The sequence below is a fragment of the Gorilla gorilla genome, chromosome 20, assembly GCF_029281585.2.
Source record: "Gorilla gorilla gorilla isolate KB3781 chromosome 20, NHGRI_mGorGor1-v2.1_pri, whole genome shotgun sequence".
NCBI classification, from domain to species: Eukaryota; Metazoa; Chordata; class Mammalia; order Primates; family Hominidae; genus Gorilla; species Gorilla gorilla.
This window is the reverse complement of record NC_073244.2, coordinates 11,011,445-11,034,331: the sequence shown is the minus strand read 5'-3', so window position 1 is coordinate 11,034,331 and position 22,887 is coordinate 11,011,445. Positions and strand designations below refer to the sequence as shown.

The window sequence follows — 22,887 nt, the reverse complement described above, 5'->3', positions numbered from 1 at the left end:
TCTGGGAGTGTTTGACCCTTTCCTTTGGGGCTCAGGCTTTCAAAACCTAAAGTCTGGGCAGACTCAGGCACCCGCTGAAGCAAAGGGCCGGGATGGTTGGCACTCTGTCCATGTCTGTGAGCGGATACAGAATGGAGATCCAAATGTTAAAATAGGCACCCTTTGCCATGCACTGTGGCTCACACCTGTAATCCTGACACTTTGGGAGGCTGAGGCAGGAGGTTTGCCTGAAGCCAGGAGTTCAAGACCAGCCGGGGCAACATAGCAAGACCCCATGTGTACAAAAAATTTTAAAATTAGCTGAGCGTGGTGGTGTGTGCCTGTGGTCCCAGCTACTTAGGAGGCTGAGGCGAGAGGATCACCTGAGCCCAGGAGTTGGAGGCTGTAGTGAGCTATGATCGCGCCACTACACTCCAGCCTAGGTGACACAGTGAGACCCCATTTCAAAAACTAAAATAAAATGAAATAGGCACACATACCTCCCTGCTAATTTCTCTGTCATCTAATTCGCAGCCAGCGAGGGCACTGGGGTGATTTGAAAGGGAGATTTTTAGGCCAGGTGTGGTGGTTCGCGCCTGTAATTCCAGCACTTTGGGAGGCCGAGGCAGGAGGATCAGTTGAGGTCAGGAGTTTGAGACCAGCCTGGCCAATTGGTGAAATCCCGTCTCTACTAAAAATACAAAAGTTAGCCGGGCGTGGTGGCGGGTGCCTGTAATCCCAGCTACTTGGGAGGCTAAGGCAGGTGAATCACTTGAACCCTGGAGGCGGAGGTTGCAGTGAGCCGAGATTGTGCCATTGCACTCCAGCCTGGGTGACAGAGTGAGACTCCATCTCAAAAAAAAAAAAAAAAAAAATGAAAGGGGGATTTTTATTTTTTTTATTTTTATTTATTTATTTTTGAGACAGAGTCTCACTCTGTCGCCCAGGCTGGAGTGCAGTGGTGCGATCTCCGCTCACTGCAAGCTCCGCCTCCTGGGTTCGCACCATTGTCCTGCCTCAGCCTCCCGAGTAGCTGGGACTACAGGCGCCCGCCACCGTGCTCGGCTAATTTTTTGTATTTTTAGTAGAGACGAGGTTTCACCGTGTTAGCCAGGATGGTCTCGATCTCCTGACCTCATGATCCGCCCGCCTCGGCCTCCTAAAGTGCTGGGATTACAGGCGTGAGCCACGGTGCCCGGCCGAAAGGGGGATTTTTAAATGGGTTCTTTTCCTTTGGAAGAAGAGAGGATGGAGGAACAGAGGTGGACAGGTGACAATGGGATGGGGGCGAGGTCCCCAGGAAAATAAAAGAACATTCTAGAAGCACCCAGAGCTGGCATCTTTTAGTGGGGACACTCAGCAGGTGGGGCCCCCTTTGTGGGGTGGATGCTCCCCGACTCCTAGTTGTCTCCCTGCACCCCCACAGTGCCCGGCCAGCCCATGAACCTGCGGGCCGAGGCCAGGTCGGAGACCAGCATCACACTGTCCTGGAGCCCCCCGCGGCAGGAGAGTATCATCAAGTACGAGCTCCTCTTCCGGGAAGGCGACCATGGCCGGGAGGTGAGGCAGCGCGGGGACGGGCTGGCCTGCCCTGGGCTCCTCCCCGGCGCTCTCTGACGCTGCCCGCCTTGTCTCTTCCCCCTCTTTGTCCCTATGTGTGCTGCGGATTCTACTCTTCCTCACCCCTTCTGGTTCTCCTGCGTCTCTGTCCCTTTGTGCCTTTCCCCTACTTTTTTCTCCTCTGTCTTATCTCCTTTGTCTTTCTCCTCTGCTGCTGGCGGCCTCTCTCTGGTTCCATGTGTATTGGCGTCCCCATCTCTCTTGATCTGTGCTTCTCTCTGTGTCTTGTCTTCACCGGTGCCTCTGACGCTCACTCTCCATCCCTCTGGGTCTGTTTCTGTCTGTTTATGTCTCTGTCTCTGTTTCTCTTTCTGTCTCTGTTTTCTGTGTGTTTTTTTTCTGTCTCCATCTGTCTCTGTGTTTCTATCTCTCTGCCTCTCTTTCTGTCTCTCTGTCTCTGTCTTTGTTTCTTTCTCCTCTCTATTTCTGTCTCTATCTCTATTTCTGTCTCTCTCTCCTCTCTTTCTCTGTCCCTGTCTCAATCTCTCTCTCCTCCATTTCTGTCTCTCTCCCGTTTCTCTATCTCTGTTTCTGTCTCTGTCTCTATTTCTCTGTCTCTCTGTGTCTATCTCTGTATCTGTCTCCTCAATTTCTCTATTCCTCTGTCTCTGTATCTCCTGTTTCTGTCTGTCTCTGTATCTCTCTCTGTCTCTCCCATTTATCTCTGTCCCTGTGTCTGTCTCTCTCCTTCGTTTCTCTGTCTCTATCTCTGTCACTGTGTCCCTCTGTCTCTATCTCTGTCTCTGTGTCCCTCTGCCTCTGACTCTCTCCCGTTTCTCTCTGTCTCCGTCTCTCTCCATCTCTGTCTCTCTCCGTACCCTCTTTTTCTGTCTGTATTTCTGTCTCTACCTCTCTCTCCCCTCTGCCTCTCTCCCCCATCCCTCTGTCCCTCTCTGCCGCACCCGTCTCTATTTCTCTGTGTCTCTCTCTCTCTCTCCCCTCTGTTTCTGTCTCTCTCTCTCTCCCCCATCCCTCTCTGTCCCTCTCTGCCCTGCCCCCAGGTGGGAAGGACCTTCGACCCGACGACTTCCTACGTGGTGGAGGACCTGAAGCCCAACACGGAGTACGCCTTCCGCCTGGCGGCCCGCTCGCCGCAGGGCCTGGGCGCCTTCACCCCCGTGGTGCGGCAGCGCACGCTGCAGTCCAGTAGGTGTCTCGCGGGGCCGCCCTTCTCTGCGGGGGGGACCACGGCCTGGCCGCAGACAGCCCCTCGGCAGACGGACCCAGGCGGGGCCTGTTGCAGTGGGTGGGGGGCGCCTCCCGGCCTGTCTCCGCTTTGTTCCCCGACCTCGGATCCATCTACCCGCGCTGTGCCTCAGTATCCCCATCAGCACAGCGAGGGTCTCAGCATGGGGTTGTCTGTGCCCCTGGGCCTGGTGACCCGGGTTGAGACTTGGGGTCAAGGAGAAGTGGCTGATCTTGGCCCTGGTGTAGGAGAGGTTCTGGGACCACGCCTTCTTTCTCCTCTTTCCATCCTGGAGTGGGGGCTGATTGAAGGGCCACGTTGTGCCCATTTCCCAGGCATTTTGAGGGTACCGTGAGGCTGTGGTCACGACTCGCACCCCATCATTCTCAGAGCAAAGGACACAGAGGCGAACCCACCTTCCCCGTCGGTCTTCCTCCCCCGGGCAGGGAGCCTTGGCTCTCAAGACCGCAGGACGAGGTCCCAGTTCCCGAGGGTGGGGAGGGGGTGGAATCGGAGCCGATGCCAGGTTTCGTGGGGGCATGTAGGTCCCCACTCGGGGCTCAAATCTCTGGAGTTCTCTGCTGTGCCGGCCCGGCCTCCCTGTTTGGAGCGAGTCACCCTTCACCTGGCAGTTGGCTGTGGGTCACCACCACCCTCTCTCCCTGACTTCTCTAAACTCGGGGCTGGACAGGCCCCTTCTGCCGTCTCCCTACCTCAGCTGCCTCCTTGGCTCCGCTCAGCCCAGCGTGGCCTTCCCTGGTGTGGCCTCCACCAGCGTGGTCTCTCTGTCGTGGCCTCCCCCTGCTTCCCCCTCTTCCCTCCCCTCACCCAGTCAGTCACGGCGTAGCCACCCCAGGCTTTCTTCCGGAATCAGTCATGATGGTCAAACCTTCAAGGCCTGCCCTGGGTGTGTGTACACAAGGGCATCTCGGATCAGTCGAAGGGTTAACATCAACTCCAGCCGGGGCATCTGAGCCGCTGGGATCGGGGGGGTGGGGCGCCTCGGAGACACAACTCCCCTGCCCCTGCCGGCCCCCTTCCCTCCTTCCTGCTCCCCACAAACCAAGCCGAGCTGAGCACCTGGCGGCTCCAAGGCGTCTGGGCGCGTCTGTGTGAGGTGGAGTCAGTGAGGGTGGCCTGTGGCTTGGGCAGCCACCTGAGAGACTGGCTGAGGTGTCCTGAAGGTGAGTACACGCTGGTCTCGAGCAGGTTCACAAAAACGGCCCACCCCGCGTGCCCCCCCGCCTGCCCCAGCCGCTCTGGGCTGAACGGACAGTCCACGGCCCGAATTCGGCCCCAGAAACTCTCCCAAACCACGTGCCACCACCATGCCACGCTGCCCACGTATGCACAGCCACGTTTTTGCACACATCCCTTCCTGAGATGTCATGCAGGTTGGGCCGGATTGTGAAGGACGTGACCTACAGGGTCACCTAGAAAGCGGCTTCGGCCCAGCCACGCGAACCTCCGGGGCGGCCCAGGACAGGGAGTTGGGGAGAAGGGACTCCCCGCTTCTTGCCCCGAGACGGGTGGGGCCCAGGAGAACCGACAGCAAAGACTCAGGGCCAGGCGTATCCATCCCCCCGGGGACTGCAGGCTCCTTAGGCTGAACACAGGGTAGGTGCAGGTCAGACCACTCAGCCGTGGGTCTCCCCAGACACCGTGCCACCTTCCTGCCTCCAGCCTGGAACGTCAGCGTGCGCACGCTGGGGGCTGGAGCAGGGCTGCGGGGCCACTGGCATCCTGAGACCCACCAAGAGTTCGGTCTGGCCTTGTAGCTCAGCACTCGGCCGTTCCCTCTCTCGTAAGAAAGTCTTTTTAAGTTAGCAGTTGAAGAGTGGAAGGTAGGTAACCAGACTGGGCGTTTTCTGGAAGGAGTCTTTCTTTCTTTTATTATGGTTTTTCTCATCATCATCACCATCACTGTTGTTTCTTATTTTATTATGGTTTCGGTTTTATTTTTTCTCCCCCTTTCTCAGCAAATCCATTCCTTCCGACACATTCCTTGATTGTTGTTTTGTTTTTGTTTTTGTTTTTTTTTTCCCCTGCTCCCTGCCTGATTCCCCGCACCCCCTGGGCACCTTTGGTTGGTGTGGCTGGTCAAGAAATGGGGAAGGGTTCCCTTTGTCTAGTTTTGGAGGAGGGGCCTCTAATGTTTTGCTTTAAGTGAGGCCGGAGGGTCTGTCTAGTTGAAGTAAGCTGTTGGGGTGGCCTCTGCAGTCTCTGGTAGCCCAGTGTCTCTGAGGACAGGATTCGTCTCTGGGTTCCAGATGCTAGCAGGATAGTGTCCATAGTAAGTACTCAGTAAACATGTGCTCAGCCACCAAGCAAGCTGCTCTGATGGTGAGGGTTTCTAATGCTCTTGCCACGAGCAAGGCCAGTAATCTCTCTGGGCCTCCCTCCAGGGGACGTAGATTCTAAAATCGTGGGCACTTGGGAGAGTCTGGCTTCCGCCATACCCAACCGGCACAAGGCTGAGATCTGAGCTTCCAACCTCAAACCAAGCCAGCCTGTGAATCACGGCCAAGTCTGGGTTCCAATCCTGGCTCTGCCACCTCATCACTGCATGCCCCTGGACAGGTAGCTTGCTGTTTCTGAGCCTCAGTTTCCTCACCTGTAAAATGGGCTCACCTGTAAAATGGGCTGCACTTCTGGTTTTTCGGCAAGATTGAGAGGTGTTATACAAAATAATGAAAAGCTTCCAGGGTGGGGTCTGGCCACAGTCGGTACACAACCAATGACTGTAGAAAGCCCAACAGGCAGACTTTGGAATCTGGTTTCCCCACCGTTGACGCGGGGTGGCGGGTGGGGAGTGACAGTTCTGACCACCTGAGGGGTTGTGAGAATTAAATGAGATAATGCATGCATTAAATGAGATGATACATGCGTTAAATGAGATAATACATGAAACATGGGCTGAGGGTGCTGCACCTGCAGTAGGCGTGCAGAAAATGAAGCTTATTATCACTAATGCCCTCAGCATCTGGCCATAGTAGGCACGCCACACACAGAGAATTACTGATTCATAAGCCTTTAACACACGGACAGTTCCCTTTAATATGTGGGAACTCTCAGTGTCATTCAGCAAAGACCTTAACATACTGCCTGGCACACAGTAGGTGCCCCACTAATGCAGCCACTGTTTTAAATCTACATACGGATTGGCACAGTGCTGGGCACCTAGTTGGCACTCAGTAAATGGAAGCTATTAGCAGTTTATAACAAGCTTAGCCTAGTGCCAGGCGCACAGTAGGTACTCAAAACATGGGTGGCAACAATTATTGTTCTGCAAACCTCTTGGCACAATGGCTGACATACAGTAAGTGCTCAATAAGTGGCACTTGCTATAAAGAGGTGGCCTAAGTATGAGGCACATAGTAGGTGCTCAGATGGGCACCATTATCAGTTTGAAAGGGTGTAGGATAGGGCTGGTTACACAGTTTTTACTGAAAACATTCACTTATTATCTGCAAAGCCCTTGGCACAGTGTGTGCAAATAGTAGGTGCTCAATAAGAACTATTACTATTTTTATATAAGGTATTGAGCACATGATGCCAGGTGCTGTTACAGTTATCCAATAAAGCCCTTAGCACAATGCTTGGCACACAGTAGGTGCTTAAGAAATGAAAACTATTGGCCGGGCGCGGCGGCTCATGCCTGTAATCCCAGCACTTTGGGAGGCCGAGGTGGGCGGATCACGAGGTCAGGAGATTGAGACCATCCTGGCCAACATGGTGAAAATCCGTCTCCCCTAAAAATACAAAAAATTAGCCGGGCGTGGTGGCGGGCACCTGTAGTCCCAGCTACTCGGGAGGCTGAGGCAGGAGAATGGCGTGAACCCGAGCAGCAGAGCTTGCAGTGAGCCGAGATCGCGCCACTGCATTCTAGCCTGGGCGACAGAGCAAGACTGTCTCAAAAAAAATAAATAAATAAGGAAATGAAAACTATTAACATTCCGTAAGGCCCTTAGTAGAGTTGCCTGACACATAGTAGGTGCTTAATATGTGGAAACTTAACTGTTTTTCTGTAAGCCCCAGCACAGTACCTGGCATACAATAGGTGCTTAATATGTGGTGACTACTATTGTTTTCTGATGAAGCCTTTAACACAGTGCCTGGCGCACAGTAGGGGCCTAATACACGGGGACTATTAACTGTTTTCTGATAAAGCCCTTAGCACAGTGCCTGGCACGCAGTAGGGGCTTAATATGCAGGGACTACTACTGTTTTCTGAGAGAGCCTTTAGCACAGTGCCTGGCATGCTGTAGTAGGTGCTGCTTAAATGACAACTGCTGTTTTTCTCTTCAGAGACCTATTACCGTAGCCGGTCCATAGTAGATGTTCAATAAATGAGACTTGCTGTTGATAGGTTAGTAGTAGATCTAGTGTGGTGCCAGGTGCATAGTTGGGACTGAACACAGAAGTGCTGTGATCTTTAAAGATTTTGGTACACAGTAGGTGCTCAATATGAGCTATGAAGTCCTGAGCCTGGTACCTGACACCAGTAGGTGTCCAATAAACAGGCACTTTTATTATTACTTGATAAAGCCCTTGACATTCTATCTGGCACACAGTAGGTGCTCAAGACATGGGCATTATTTTCAAGTGAGGCCAGTTGGATGGTCCTAGTTGAAGTAAGCTTTTGGGATGGGCTTTGGGTCCCTGGTAGCACAAGTGTTCAGTAAATAAATGCTTTTACTACAAGGAAAATTTTACCATATTTTCCATAAATTATTATGAAGCCCTTGGCACCATGCCTGACCTACAGTAGGTGGCCAGTAAATAAGTGAATTTGCTGTTATTGTATGAAGCCCTTGGCATGATGCCTGGCACATGGTAGGTAGCTAATAATTGGGGCTTCTATTGCTGTTGCCTGGCACATAGTGTGTGACATATAGATTTTTTTTTTTTTTTTTTTTGGAGATGGAGTCTTGCCCTGTTGCCCAGGCTGGAGTACAGTGGCACGATCTTGGCTCACTGCAACTTCCGCCTCCCAGGTTCAAGTGATTCTCCTGCCTCAGCCTCCCAAGTAGCTGGGATTACAGGCTCCTGCCACCATGCCCGGCTAGTTTTTTGTATCTTTAGTAGAGACGGAGTTTCCCCATGTTGGCCAGGCTGGTCTCTCTAAGTCCTGACCTCGTGATCCACCCACCTCGGCCTCCCAAAGTGCTGGGATTACAGGCGTGAGCCACTGCGCCCGGCCGAGATTCTTATGCTGTTATTCTATGAAGCCCTTGGCACAATGCTTGACACACAGTAGGTGCCTGATAAGTGGAGCTTCTATTGTTGTTCCCCTTAGCATGATGCATGGCACATACTAGATATTCAGTAAATAGATGCTCTATTATTTTGTGAAGCCCTTGGTGCTGGCACATAGTAGGTGCCTAATGGAGCTTCTGTTGCCGTTCCCCTTGGCACAGTGCCTGGCACATAGTAGGTAGTTAATAAATGGAGCTTCTGTTGCTGTTCCCCTTGGCATGGTACCTGGCACGTAGTAGGTGCTTAATGGAGCTTCCGTTGCCATTCCCCTTGGCATGGTACCTGGCACATAGTAGGTGTTCAATAAATAGATGCTTTTACTATTATTTCGTGAAGTGCTTGGCGCTGGCACATAGTAGGTGCCTAATAGAGCTCTGTTGCTGTTCCCCTTGCCACGGTGCCTGGCACATGGGTGTTCGACATAGATTATTTTGTTACCATTCTATGAAGCCTTAGCACAATGCTTGACACATAGTAGGTGCCTGATAATTGGAGCTTCTGTTGCCATTCCCCTGGCATGGTTCCTGGCACATACTAGGTACCTAATAATTGGAGCTTTTGTTGCTGCTCCCCTTGGCATGGTGCCTGGCACATAGTAGGTGCTTAATAAATGGAGCTTCTGTTGCTGCTCCCCTTGGCATGGCGCCCGGCACATACTAGGTGTTCAATAAATGGATGCTTTTACTATTACTTTGTGAAGCCCTTGGCGCTGGCACATAGTAGGTGCTTAATAGAGCTCTATTGCTGTTCCCCTTGCCACAGTGCCTGGCACATAGTAGGTGTTTGACATATAGATTATTTTGCTATCATTCTATGGAGTCCTTAGCACAATGCCTTACCACAATTATTAGGTGCCTAATAATTGGAGCTTCTATGGCTATTCCCCTTGGCATGGTGCCTGGCACATAGTAGGTGCCTAATGGAGCTTCTGTTGCCATTCCCGTTGGCATGATGCCTGGCACATAGTAGGTGCTTAATGAATGGAGCTTCTGTTGCCATTCCCCTTGGTATGGTGGCACATAGTAGGTGCCTAATAAATGGAGCTTCTGTTGCTGTTCCCCTTGGCATGGTGCCTGGCACATAATAGGTGCTTAATAAATGGAGCTTCCGTTGCCGTTCCCCTTGGCATGGTACCTGGCACATAGTAGGTGTTCAATAAATAGATGCTTTTACTATTATTTCGTGAGGTGCTTGGTGCTGGCACATAGTAGGTGCCTAATAGAGCTCTGTTGCTGTTCCCCTTGCCACGGTGCTTGGCACATAGGTGTTCAACATAGATTATTTTGTTACCATCCTATGAAGCCTTAGCACAATGCTTGACACATAGTAGGTGCCTGATAATTGGAGCTTCTGTTGCCATTCCCCTTGGCATGGTTCCTGGCACATACTAGGTACCTAATAATTGGAGCTTTTGTTGCTGCTCCCCTTGGCATGGTGCCTGGCACATAGTAGGTGCTTAATAAATGGAGCTTCTGTTGCCGCTCCCCTTGGCATGGCGCCAGGCACATACTAGGTGTTCAATAAATGGATGCTTTTACTATTATTTTGTGAAGCCCTTGGCACTGGCACATCGTAGGTGCTTAATAGAGCTCTATTGCTGTTCCCCTTGCCACAGTGCCTGGCACATAGTAGGTGTTTGACATATAGACTATTTTGCTATCATTCTATGGAGTCCTTAGCACAATGCCTTACCACAATTATTAGGTGCCTAATAATTGGAGCTTCTATGGCTATTCCCCTTGGCATGGTGCCTGGCACATAGTAGGTGCCTAATGGAGCTTCTGTTGCCATTCCCGTTGGCATGATGCCTGGCACATAGTAGGTGCTTAATGAATGGAGCTTCTGTTGCCATTCCCCTTGGTATGGTGGCACATAGTAGGTGCCTAATAAATGGAGCTTCTGTTGCTGTTCCCCTTGGCATGGTGCCTGGCACATAATAGGTGCTTAATAAATGGAGCTTCCGTTGCCGTTCCCCTTGGCATGGTACCTGGCACATAGTAGGTGTTCAATAAATAGATGCTTTTACTATTATTTCGTGAGGTGCTTGGTGCTGGCACATAGTAGGTGCCTAATAGAGCTCTGTTGCTGTTCCCCTTGCCACGGTGCCTGGCACATAGGTGTTCAACATAGATTATTTTGTTACCATCCTATGAAGCCTTAGCACAATGCTTGACACATAGTAGGTGCCTGATAATTGGAGCTTCTGTTGCCATTCCCCTTGGCATGGTTCCTGGCACATACTAGGTACCTAATAATTGGAGCTTTTGTTGCTGCTCCCCTTGGCATGGTGCCTGGCACATAGTAGGTGCTTAATAAATGGAGCTTCTGTTGCCGCTCCCCTTGGCATGGCGCCAGGCACATACTAGGTGTTCAATAAATGGATGCTTTTACTATTATTTTGTGAAGCCCTTGGCACTGGCACATCGTAGGTGCTTAATAGAGCTCTATTGCTGTTCCCCTTGCCACAGTGCCTGGCACATAGTAGGTGTTTGACATATAGACTATTTTGCTATCATTCTATGGAGTCCTTAGCACAATGCCTTACCACAATTATTAGGTGCCTAATAATTGGAGCTTCTATGGCTATTCCCCTTGGCATGGTGCCTGGCACATAGTAGGTGCCTAATGGAGCTTCTGTTGCCATTCCCGTTGGCATGATGCCTGGCACATAGTAGGTGCTTAATGAATGGAGCTTCTGTTGCCATTCCCCTTGGTATGGTGGCACATAGTAGGTGCCTAATAAATGGAGCTTCTGTTGCTGTTCCCCTTGGCACAGTACCTGGCGCATAATAAGTGCTTAATAAATGGAGCTTCTATTGCTGTTCCCCTTGGCATGGTACCTGGCACATAGTAGGTGTTCAGTAAATAGATGCTTTACTATTTGTGAAGCCCTTGTTGCTGGCACATAGGAGGTGCCTAATAAACAGAGCTTCTGCTGCCATTCCCCTTGGTATGGTGCCTGGCACATAATAGGTGCCTAATAAATGGAGCTTCTGTTGCTGTTTCCCTTGGCACAGTACCTGGCGCATAATAAGCGTTTAATAAATGGAGCTTCTATTGCTGTTCCCCTTGGCATGGTGCCTGGCACATAGTAGGTATTCAGTAAATAGATGTTTTACTATTATTTTGTGAAGCCCTTGGTGCTGGCACATAGTAGGTACCTAATAAATGGAGCTTCTGTTGCCCTTCCCTTTGGCATGGTGCCTGGCACATAGTAGATGTTCAACAAATAGATGCTTTTACTATTTTGTGAAGCCTTTGGTGCTGGCACATAGTAGGTGCCTAATAAATGGAGCTCCTGTTGCTATTCCCCTTGGCACGATGCCAAGCACATAGTAGGTGCCTAATAAGAAGGGCTTCTCTTGCTATTCCCCCACCCAGTTTCTGGCATGGGGACCGTAGCTGTCCAATGCCTAAGACCTACTGTGCACCACGTAGGTGCAGCCTGGTGAGCACAGGGTTCTTGGCCAGCCCTCCCAGCCCCATCCCACCTGCCCGCCCATCCACCCGCCCATCCCACCTTTGGTTGACACCCACTTCTTTTGGGTTCGACTTCTCTTTGGTTTGGTTCTGTTTTGTTTGTTATCATCTTCTTTTTTATTTTCTCTTTCCCATCTTTTGTTTCCCCGCCCCCCTCCCCACCCATCCCACCTCCCTTCCCCACCCCCCCACGTTCTCCCCCCCTCCAATAGAACCGTCAGCCCCCCCTCAAGACGTTAAATGTGTCAGCGTGCGCTCCACGGCCATTTTGGTAAGTTGGCGCCCGCCGCCGCCGGAAACGCACAACGGGGCCCTGGTGGGCTACAGCGTCCGCTACCGACCGCTGGGCTCAGAGGACCCGGAACCCAAGGAGGTGAACGGCATCCCCCCGACCACCACTCAGATCCTGCTGGAGGCCTTGGAGAAGTGGACCCAGTACCGCATCACGACTGTCGCTCACACAGAGGTGGGACCAGGGCCCGAGAGCTCGCCCGTGGTCGTCCGCACCGACGAGGATGGTAAGTACCTGCCCCAGGCCCGGGACCCCCCGCAGGCCCCAGCCTGGCCCCCGCCTTGAAGCCTTCCATCTGGAAACCTGGGCTGGTGGTCAAAGGGCGGAAGCCTCACTCGGAGGAAGTCGGGAGGCAAGCAGCCTCCCTGAGAAATCCGGGGCTCCTTGACTTTGGAATTGGCGATTCTAGACATGGGCAGGCTTAGCTCTGCAGCATCTGCTCCCGGAGCCATGTGCCTGGACAGTTTCGCTGGCTGCCCTCTATTTTGGTGGAACAGTGGAAACCTTTGGAAATGGGGTGGAGGAAGTGGCAAATAGCACCTGCAACAACAGTGTGCTGATCATGGTTAACCAGCTCCCCGGGTGGATGGAGACCAGTTTGTGTAGCATTGGCCAATTTCCATGGTGTAAATGTTCCCGTCCTCACCCATTTCAAGTTAGCAGCAAGTCTGAAGCTGGAAAGCAAGGCAGTGGTCCTAGCTTGGAGTCACGTGGTCGAAGCCTAGCTCATGGAGAGAAGTGACAGACACCTTTCCCAATAAAATTGCAACTTCTTGGCCAAGCACAGTGGCTCATGCCTGTAATCCCAGCACTCTGAGAGGCCAAGGCAGGAGGATCATATGAGTCTCGGAGTTTGAGACCAGCCTAGGCAACATAGTGAGACCCCATTCCTCCAAAAACATTTTTAAAACATAGCCAAGCATGGTGGCATGCACATGTAGTCTCAGCTACTCAAGATGCCGAGGTGTGGGGATTGCTGGGCATAGCAGTTCGAGGCTGCAGTGAGCTGTGATCATACCCCTGCACTCCAGCCTGGGTGACAGAGTGAGACCCCATCTCTACAAAAACATTAGCTGAGCATGGTGGCACAGGCCTGTAGTTGCAGCTACTTGGGAGGCTGAGGTGGGAGGATCGCTTAAGCCCAGGAGTTCAAAGCTGCAGTGAGCCGTGATCCTGCCACTGCATTCCAGCCTAGGTGACAGAGTAAGAGAACCTGTCTCAAAAATATTTCAGCCTCTTGGTCCTGGGAACCTGATTCGTTTTCTGAGCCATTTGCCTGAAAGTTTCGTTGGACAGCCCCATTATGTCCTAAGCCCAGAGAAGAAATGAAGCAGCTCTTCTTTATGCCAAACGCTGGGGTGGGTGAAAAAGATCCTGAGTGCCAAGTGGGCCACCTGCCTGCTTGGGTATTTAGGAACATACAGCTGGACTGCCTGGTGCAAATCCTGGCTTTGCCTCTTGCTAAGGCTGTGATCACAGAATCAACTCTCTGGGATTCAATTTCCCCAAATGTAAAATGAGAAAGACAGGAGACCCTATCTTGCAGGGTTATGATGAGGATGGAAGCAGTGTAGGGTGAAGAAGAGGGTGTCTGGAGGCCCTGGGAAGGTGGTTTAGACTCGGGGGGGGGGGGCAGCCTGGATCCATGGGGCGCACCTTCAGGGGCCCCTCCCAGGGCTGTGGGGGGTGTGAAGGAGGCCATGCCCTCCCGCCCGGTGGTGAGCGCTAAGAGCGCCCAGTTATTCACCGGCAGCCACTCGGCATCCTGGAATCGGACAGTGGCACTGCCCGGGGCAGGGCCGGGCGCCCTGGTAACGGCTCCGCCCGCCCCTCCCCTCCCGCCCGCCAGTGCCCAGCGCGCCGCCGCGGAAGGTGGAGGCGGAGGCGCTCAACGCCACGGCCATCCGCGTGCTGTGGCGCTCGCCCGCGCCCGGCCGGCAGCACGGCCAGATCCGCGGCTACCAGGTCCACTACGTGCGCATGGAGGGCGCCGAGGCCCGCGGGCCGCCGCGCATCAAGGACGTCATGCTGGCCGATGCCCAGGTGGGCGGGGGGCCGGGGCGGGGCCGGGGACGGGCTCCGGGCGGGGACGGGCCCTTGCGCTCCCCCCACCTCTGCTTCTCTTTCTCCATCTTTGGCCTCCCCCGCTCACCTCCCTCCTCTCTCCCCTGCCGCCTCCTCCCGCGCTCAGTGGGAGACGGATGACACGGCCGAATATGTAAGTAGCGCCCCTGGCCACCCACCTACTGCTGTGCGCTTCCCGCGGGCCGTGCTGTGCTGTGACTCCTGCACGCCCCTTATTATCAGTAGTAAAACGGTCTCCTCCTCTGGGCCCTCCCATGCGTCCCTCGCTCTCCCATTACCTCTTGGAGTGCCCAGCCTCGGTGTTTGCACCAGGGAAATGGGATACTCCGACCACTGTGCACCCCAGGGGGCAGACCTGAGGGTGGCTTGAGCAACAGGACCTGAGGGTCATCCCTGAATCCTCTCACCCTGATGGCTCCTACCATTGGTGGGGCTTAAGCCTCCTGGGTCCTTCTCCTGCCCTTAGTCATTCCTCCTGTGAGTATGTCTCCTCTCCTGTTAGACCCAGCCCCACCCTTGAATGTCACTCAATTCAGCCCTCTCTGGCCTAGAAATGCCTCTCTCTGGATATGCTGTCGTCTTCATTCTGGCCCCTGGGTGATGAGAGGTGTCAGCAGGGCCAGAGTGGGGAAGGATGTCTGTGATAGCCTGGTTACAACCCCACAATGCTTTAAACCAGAGAGGAATTGCTGTGTGACTTGGGGCAAGTTGCTACCTCTCTCTGGACTACCTCTCTCTCTGCCCCTAAAACGGGAGTACCAGCCTCTGCTGAGAACCCCAGGTCTGACATTAAATTGGCACTGGTCCCTTGGCTGGGCGTGGTGGCTCATGCCTGTAGTCCCAGCACTTTGGGAGGTTGAGGCAGGTGGACCACCTGAGGTCAGGAGTTCAAGACCAGCCTGGCCAACAGGGCAAAACCCCATCTCTACTAATAATATGAAACAGCCTGGTGTGGTGGCAGGCGCCTGTAATTCCAGCTACTCGGGAGGCTGAGGCAGGAGAATCGTTTGAACCTGGGAGGCGGAGGTTGCAGTGAGCCAAAATGGCGCCACTGCAGTCCAGCCTGGTCAGCAGAGGGAGACCCTGTCTCTTTTTTTTTTTCAGACGGAGTCTCACTCTATATCGCCTGGGCTGGAGTACAGTGGCGCCATCTCGGCTCACTGCAACCTCCACCTCCTGGGTTCAAACAATTCTCCTGTCTCAGCCTCCCGAGTGGCTGGGATTACAGGCATGAGCCACTGGTCCTGGCTGATCCTGTCTCTAATAAACAAACAGGCACTGGTCCCACATGCTCTGATGCCTCCCGTCTCTCACCCACACTGGATCTAGAGGGAATGTTCCCACCTGGGCTTCAACTCTGCTCTTCTCGCAGAGACCCTGGGAGGGATGGACTGTGAGGCTCAGGGGCAGGAGACCCTGTTTGTGCATCCCCATCACCCCTCCTTATCCCCTTGGCCTGGGTCTGCCCCACAGTTCCCAGGCATGCCAGCCTGTGCTTGGGGAGGGGGAGGGTGGGTGCTTGCAGACATGGGCACACATGATGCTGTGATCGTGTGCACAGGTGTTGTGCAAGTCCACGTGCCCGGGAGTGTTCTGTGCTGTCATTCATTGGAGGAGCACTCACTTATTGAGCACCTACTATGTGCTAGATGCTGAGGATGTGGTGGTGACAAGAGCCCCTCCTCCCTAACAGTCATACTTAGTGAGAGGGATGTTAATCAGAACAAAACACACATCGGCAGGGCATGGTGGCTTACGCCTGTAATCCCAGCACTTTGGGAGGCCAAGACGGGTGGATCAGCTGAAGTCAGGAGTTCAAGACCAACCTGACCAACATGGTGAAACCCTGTCTCTACTAAAAATACAAAACCAGGCGTGGTGGCGCATGCCTGTAATCCTAGCTACTCGGGAGGCTGAGGCAGGAGAATTGCTTGAATTGGGGAGGCAGAGGTTGCAGTGAGCTGAGACCATGCCATTGCACTCCAGCCTGGGCAACAAGAGCGAAACTCTGTGTCCAAAAAAAAAAAAAAAAAAAAAAAAAAGGTTACAGCTGTGGTGCGGATGGGGTTTAGACAGTGAAATAAACATTTAAAAATCAGCTCTCAGCCAGGCACAGTGGCTCACGCCTGTAATCCCAGCACTTTGGGAGGCAGAGGCAGGCGGATCACTTGAACCCAAAGTTTAAGACCAGCCTGGGCAACAAGGCAAGATCCCATCTCTACAAAAAATATAAACATCATTAGCCAGGCATGTGGTGGTGCACGTCTGTATTCCCGGCTACTTGGGAGGCTAAGGCGGGAGGATCACTTGAGCTCAGGAGGTCAAGGCTGCAGTGAGCTATGATTACACCCTGCACTCCAGCCTGGGCGACAGGGTGCGACCCTGTCTCAATAAGATAAAAAAGTAAAAATCAGCTCTCTGGGTGGGCAGGAGGGGGCAGTCCTGTTTTGTAGCATTTGACCATTTCCATGGTGTAAATACTTCCCACCATGTCAATTTCAAGCTACCTGGGAGGTGCCCAGTAGCCCATAATCATGTATTTCTACTCTACAGATGCAATAGACAAGATGATCTCAAAGCAGTAACCATACAGATACCCACAGAGATAACAGTAACCGTAGTGAAATAACTAGAAAGGGTGGGTTTGCTGTATTTATTGCCTTTGCTTTCAATATAACTTAGTTGATTGTAACTTAGTTGATTGATTAGTTTATTTATTTTTGAGACAGTCTTGCTCTGTCACCCAGGCTGGAGTACAGTGCCACGATGTCGGCTCACTGCAACCTCCGCCTCCTGGGTTCAAATGATCCTCCTGCCTCAGCCACCCCAGTAGCTGGGACTACAGGCATGTGCCACCACGCCTGGCTTTTTTTTTTTTTTTTTTTTTTTTTGGTATTTTTAGTAGAGACGAAGTTTCACCATGTTGGCCAGGCTGATTCTCGAACTCCTGACCTTAAGTGATCCTCCTGCCTTGGCCTCCCAAAGTGCTGGGATTACAGGCGTCAGCCACTGCGCCCAGGCTTATACAGTTTAATTTTTAATAACAGCTCTGTTTCATAAGTGGCTCACAAAATTCCTGAAAATTTAACCAGCGGCTCTCATGAGTTGGTACAGGGCACCTCCAGCACACCAGTGGGTGTAGAGGCAGGGGGGAAGGCCAGTGCCAAAGGGCCTGAGGCAGGCTGTGCCTGGTGCATTGGAGGAACAGCAAGGAGAGCCCTTTGTGAGCCACAGGGAAGACTTGGGCTTTGACCCCAAGAGAGGTGGGAGCCGTGGAGGGCTGTGGGGAGAGTGGGGACGGACCCTGACTCCAGTGCTCACAGGCGCCCTCTGGCTGCTGTGGGGAGGACAGACTGTCGGGGGTGATGGCAGGAGTGAGGGGAGCGGAGCAGAGAGGACCGAGTTGGTCCTCCTGGCAAGCGACAGTGGGCTCATCCGGCTGGGTTGTTGCATGTACCCTCTGAGCATGGCCATGCCACATGTCGTGGTCTCTGCATGAGCTCGTGTGCACGTCTCCGCCCATGATCCGGGCCCTGCATCCTCCTTGCTTGATCCCGGCACGGGGAGTGGGGGTGGGCGGGGCTGCTCCCAGCCCCAGCCGTGGTGCTGACCCCCAGCCGTGCCCGCAGGAGATGGTCATCACAAACCTGCAGCCTGAGACCGCGTACTCCATCACGGTAGCCGCCTACACCATGAAGGGCGATGGCGCTCGCAGCAAACCCAAGGTGGTTGTGACCAAGGGAGCAGGTATGCAACCCGCCCTCCCCCCACCCACCAACAGCCCCTTTGCCCCCATTGGCACCACAGCGTGACTCCAGAGTCCTTGAGCTCACAAGGGCAGGCAGAGGGTGCACCAGGCAGCAGGAACAGTGAGACAAAGATGTGAGGGCTGCTCAGGTGGGTGTCCAGGGCCCAGCTTGGCCCCCCACCCCTGCCTCCTCCTTTGTCACTCACTTCCTGTCCCCCCGGCTCCCACCAGACAGAAACAGTTAACAGCCACCTCTGACCCCTTTGCCCTCTCAACCTTTACTTGGGCTGTTCCCTCTGCCAGGATACCCCTTCCTCTGCTGGCTGGCTCCTCCTCTGCCTTTAGGTCTCAGCTCAAGGTACACCTGCCCTGGAAAGCCTTCCCTGATTGCCTCATCCCATAATCTTGATCCTTCTGGGCCCCCTAGTCTCCTGTGCTTCCCCCATCCAGGCTCTGATCGCCCCGGCTAGGTTGTTATTTCAGGGTGGTGCACCTGTCTTCCCCTACTGCACCAGGAAGCCACCTTTCTCTTGGTGGCCCTGCCTCAGTTTCCCCTTTAGCCCCTCCATTGTCCCTTCCATCATCCCCAAGGGGCTGGCTTTTTCTTCCAGCCAAAATGGAGCTGAATTAAGAAAAAGAGGCTGCCGTGAAGATGTAAGGGGAGGGTACACCAGGCGGAGGGCACAGCCCAGAAAAAGACTCGGGGGGTGGAGCGGATGGGGGTTGGTGGGCGGAACAAGCTGGGGTGTTTCAGGAACAATCGACCGACTTCTGTGGCCTTCATCCCAGTCCCCACACCCACCCTTTCCTCGGGGACCCTTGTAGCCACACCACTGTGTACCCCACCTTTCAGGCCTCCCAGCTGGACACAGCCCTTGCCCTTGTCCACACTATTCCCTTCACGCACCTTGTCTGCGTCCTCCAGCATCCAGCTCTAACGCCACCTCCTCCAAGCAGCCTCCTGTGATCTCTCCCTCCCTTCTAGCGAGCAGGGCACTTCCCTCCTCTCTCAGGGACATTGTATTAGAGCTGTGTTTGCTAAGCAGAACCCACTGCATATGCTGCTCTCCCCACCACCCTGGGTATTCATAGCAGTCCATTCAAGGCCCTGATAAGTCCTGCAGTAGAGAAGTCCATTTTCACGTATACAGCCCAGCTTTCCCCCTTCTTTGCCTGATCCCAGAACCTCTCTTGGCACATTGATTACTACCCAGGCTGTGCGAAACAAAGAGCAGGGGCGGATTTTGGATTTCTTTATGTCCCATGGGTATTGGTCAGGTGCCTGCATTGAGCAAGGGCCAAATCAACAAGGCAGGAGATGGTTGCCTTATTAATGGAAGGAGGAGGGGTTCTCTGAGTCCTCACTTCCTTGCTGTGCTTTATGCGCCCCTAGCCCAGTGCCGGCTCTACACCTTTGCATGGGCCGTTCCCTCTTCCTGGAGCACGATTCCCCCAGATCTTCTCGTGGTTCCCTCTCTTTCTTCAAGTCTTTGCTTCTTAAGTGAGGCTTTCTTGAGACCTACTTTTATTTTTATTTTTAAGACGGAGTCTTGCTCTGTCGCCCAGGCTGGATTGCAGTGGCACGATCTTGGCTCCCTGCAACCTCCGCCTCCCGGGTTCAAGTGATTTTCCTGCTGCAGCCTCCTGAGTAGCTGGGATTACAGGCGTGCACCACCACCCCCGGCTAATTTTTGTATTTTTAGTAGAGACAGGGTTTCACCATGTTGGCCAGGCTGGTCTCGAACTCCTGACCTGAAATGATCTGCCCATCTCAGCCTCCCAAAGTGCTGGGATTACTTACAGATGTGAGCCACCACACCCAGCCTTGAGATCCACTTTTAAAAATCACAACCCCAGGCTGGGTGCAGTGGCTCACACCTGTAATCCCAGCACTTTGGGAGGCTGAGGCGGGCGGATCACCTGAGGTCAGGAGTTCAAGACCAGCCTGGCCAATATGGCGAAACCCCGTTTCGACTAAAAATACAAAATTACCCAGGCATGGTGGTGTGTACCTGTAATCCCAGCTGCTCGGGAGGCTGAGGCAGGAGAATCCCTTGAACCCGGGAGGCAGAGCTTGTAGTGAGCCGAGATGGGGCTACTGCACTTCAGCCTGGGCAACAGAGCAAGATTCTGTCTCAAAAAAAAAAAAAAAAAAAAAAAAAAATCACAACCGCAGCTGGGTGCAGTGGCCTTATAATCCTAGCACTTTGGGAGGCTGAGGGAGGAAGCTCACTTGAGCCCAGGAGTTCGAGGCTACAGTGAGCCGTGATCTCACCCTTGCACTCCAGGCTGGGCAACAGAGTAAGACCCCCAACTCAAAAAAATGTTATATTGAAGGAAAAGAATTAAAAATACAACCCCACCTTGTGCCCCTGGGCCGGCAGATGGCGCTGGGACCCTGACACCTGCCCCGTATCCCCGCAGTGCTGGGCCGCCCAACCCTGTCGGTGCAGCAGACCCCCGAGGGCAGCCTGCTGGCACGCTGGGAGCCCCCGGCCGGCATCGCGGAGGACCAGGTGCTGGGCTACCGCCTGCAGTTTGGCCGCGAGGACTCGACGCCCCTGGCCACCCTGGAGTTCCCGCCCTCCGAGGACCGCTACACGGCATCAGGCGTGCACAAGGGGGCCACGTATGTGTTCCGGCTTGCGGCCCGGAGCCGCGGCGGCCTGGGCGAGGAGGCAGCCGAGGTCCTGAGCATCCCAGAGGACACACCCCGTGGCCACCCGCAGATCCTGGAGGCGGCCGGCAACGCCTCGGCCGGGACCGTCCTTCTCCGCTGGCTGCCACCCGTGCCCGCCGAGCGCAATGGGGCCATCGTCAAATACACGGTGGCCGTGCGGGAGGCCGGCGCCCTGGGCCCTGCCCGAGAGACTGAGCTGCCGGCAGCGGCTGAGCCGGGCGCGGAGAACGCGCTCACGCTGCAGGGCCTGAAGCCCGACACGGCCTATGACCTCCAAGTGCGAGCCCACACGCGCCGGGGCCCTGGCCCCTTCAGCCCCCCCGTCCGCTACCGGACGTTCCTGCGGGACCAAGGTAGGCGCGCGGCGACCCCTGCACCAGAGCCGGACCGGGCCTCGCGCCCACCCCCACCCCAGCCCCCTCCCTCTCCCCTGCCCAGGTAAGTGGTCACTTTTCTGCTTCCTCGTGGTCACTCAAGGCAAGTCCGGACCCCGAGGCTCCGGCGTTGGCAAAGGTGGGACGTGCCTCGGTGGCACCACCGCCCCCCACCGCCGCCCCCTCCCCTTACTCCCCTCCCCGCTCTTCCTCCTCCTCCACCTTCTCTCTGCAGCCTCTGCAGCCGCGCCGTCTCCCGAAGCAGGGACTTGGGACAGGACAGGGCAGGGCCGGGCCAGGGCCAGGCAGGAAGGCCGTGGGCATGGGCACAGCGGACGACAGGGAGCGCCTGGGCCGCCCCACCCCACCCTGCTTCACGCCACCCAGTGCCAGGCACTCACGGGGCCTCTCTTCTGCTCTCTCCCTGCTCGGCCGCCTCCCCGGCAGTCTCGCCCAAGAACTTCAAGGTGAAAATGATCATGAAGACGTCAGTTCTGCTCAGCTGGGAGTTCCCTGACAACTACAACTCACCCACACCCTACAAGGTGTGACGGCCAAGCCAGCAGGCAGGCAGGCAGGCAGCAGGGTCAGGGGTTGTAGTTCAGCAGGGGTTAAGGCTCAGTTTGGAGTTGGTGTGAAGTGAGGGATCAGGGCTCAGTCAGAGATGGGTCTCAGCTAGGATTGAGGCTTAGTCAATACTGGGAATCAGACTTGGGGCCCAGCCTAGGATTGGAGGTCAGCTGGAACTGAGGTTGTCAATATTGGGGATCAGTGTTGGGCTCAGCCTTGGATTGTGGCTTAGCTGGGATTGGGGCTCAGCCTTAGATCATGGCTTAGCTGGGACTGAGGCATAGTCAGGATTGGGACTCAGAGTTGGTCCTTAGCCTGAGGTCAGAGTTTAGTCTGGAGTTGGTGCCAAGTCTGGGATCGGGGGTCAGCCAGGGATTGAGGTTCAGTCTGAGATCAGGAATCAGTCTATGATCAGGTCTCAGAGGTAGGTTTCCACCTAGGGTCAGGGCTTAGCTGGAATTCAGGATCAGTCTGGGTTCAGGGTTCAGTGGGATTGGGGCTCAGTCAGGACTGGGAATTCAGCATGGGATCAGGGCTCAGTCAAAGTGGGCTTCTACTTAGGATCAGGGCTCAGCTGGAATTTAGGCACAGTCTGGGGTCAGGGTTCAGTGAGGTTGGGGCTCAGTCAGAGTTGGGGACTCAGCCTGGGGTCAGGGATCAGTCAGTGTTAGATTTCTGCCTAGGGCAGGATTCAGTGGGATCAGGGCTCAGTCAGGGTGGGGGACTCATCCTGGAGCCAGGGCCCAATCCATGGGCATGAGCCCACCAGGCCCTGCTGAGCTAGCCCTGGTCCGCAGATCCAGTACAATGGGCTCACACTGGATGTGGATGGCCGTACCACCAAGAAGCTCATCACGCACCTCAAGCCCCACACCTTCTACAACTTTGTGCTGACCAATCGTGGCAGCAGCCTGGGCGGCCTCCAGCAGACGGTCACCGCCTGGACTGCCTTCAACCTGCTCAACGGCAAGCCCAGCGTCGCCCCCAAGCCTGACGCCGACGGCTTCATCATGGTGTATCTTCCTGACGGCCAGAGCCCCGTGCCTGTCCAGTATGCTCACCCCCATGCTCCGGGTTCCTTGTCACCCCCATCAGCCTACTATATGGCTGGGGCAAGCCACGTGCCCTCTCTGTGCCTCAATTTCCTTGCCTATGAAACACGGACCCTATCAGCCCCAGTTCATGGGGTCATCCAAAATTCAGTGCTTCTCATGGGCCATCGTCACTAAATGTGCCCTGTGTCTGCTCTTCTAGCATTTCCTGATACCCCATGTGCCTGACCCTCCACTGGGTATTACTAGGACCCCTGAAAGGATTTGGTTCTGGGCTTCCCAACTAGTGGGGAGGCAAAGCTGAGAGTCCCCAGTGGGGAGAGGAGACACTCTGCCTCAGAGGCAGAGAAGATTTAAGGGCTACAAGGTTATGTGGGCATTGAAGCTGGAGCTTTGAAGGATGTATAGGAGTTTAACAATGAGCATTACATGAAGTAAGCCTTCTACGCAGAAAGTACAGCATGATGCAAGGCCTGGAGGCCTGAGTCAGCAACTGTGGCGTTTGTGGATGGGGCATAGGGGAATAGGCTCATTGTATGAACAGGAGGGAAGACTCAGAGAA

The 22,887-nt window shown here is 54.3% G+C and overlaps 1 protein-coding gene across 15 annotated transcripts in view; it reads left to right on the top strand.

Moving 5' to 3' along the window:
* The window catches only part of PTPRS (protein tyrosine phosphatase receptor type S), a 135,815-nt gene that overhangs the window by 98,030 nt on the left and 14,898 nt on the right, over window positions 1-22,887 (top strand). For 6 of the 15 annotated variants that reach the window (XM_055371355.2, XM_055371349.2, XM_063701994.1 and 3 more), the window contains 9 exons: window positions 1,406-1,539; window positions 2,601-2,745; window positions 11,737-12,042; window positions 13,666-13,859; window positions 14,008-14,034; window positions 17,531-17,648; window positions 20,074-20,682; window positions 21,151-21,248; window positions 22,071-22,324. In XM_055371355.2, the coding sequence (XP_055227330.1) occupies window positions 1,406-1,539; window positions 2,601-2,745; window positions 11,737-12,042; window positions 13,666-13,859; window positions 14,008-14,034; window positions 17,531-17,648; window positions 20,074-20,682; window positions 21,151-21,248; window positions 22,071-22,324 (1,885 nt within the window). The remainder of the gene's footprint in view (window positions 1-1,405; window positions 1,540-2,600; window positions 2,746-11,736; window positions 12,043-13,665; window positions 13,860-14,007; window positions 14,035-17,530; window positions 17,649-20,073; window positions 20,683-21,150; window positions 21,249-22,070; window positions 22,325-22,887) is intronic. The other 9 variants (XM_055371358.2, XM_055371357.2, XM_055371352.2 and 6 more) reach the window with 2 other exon arrangements.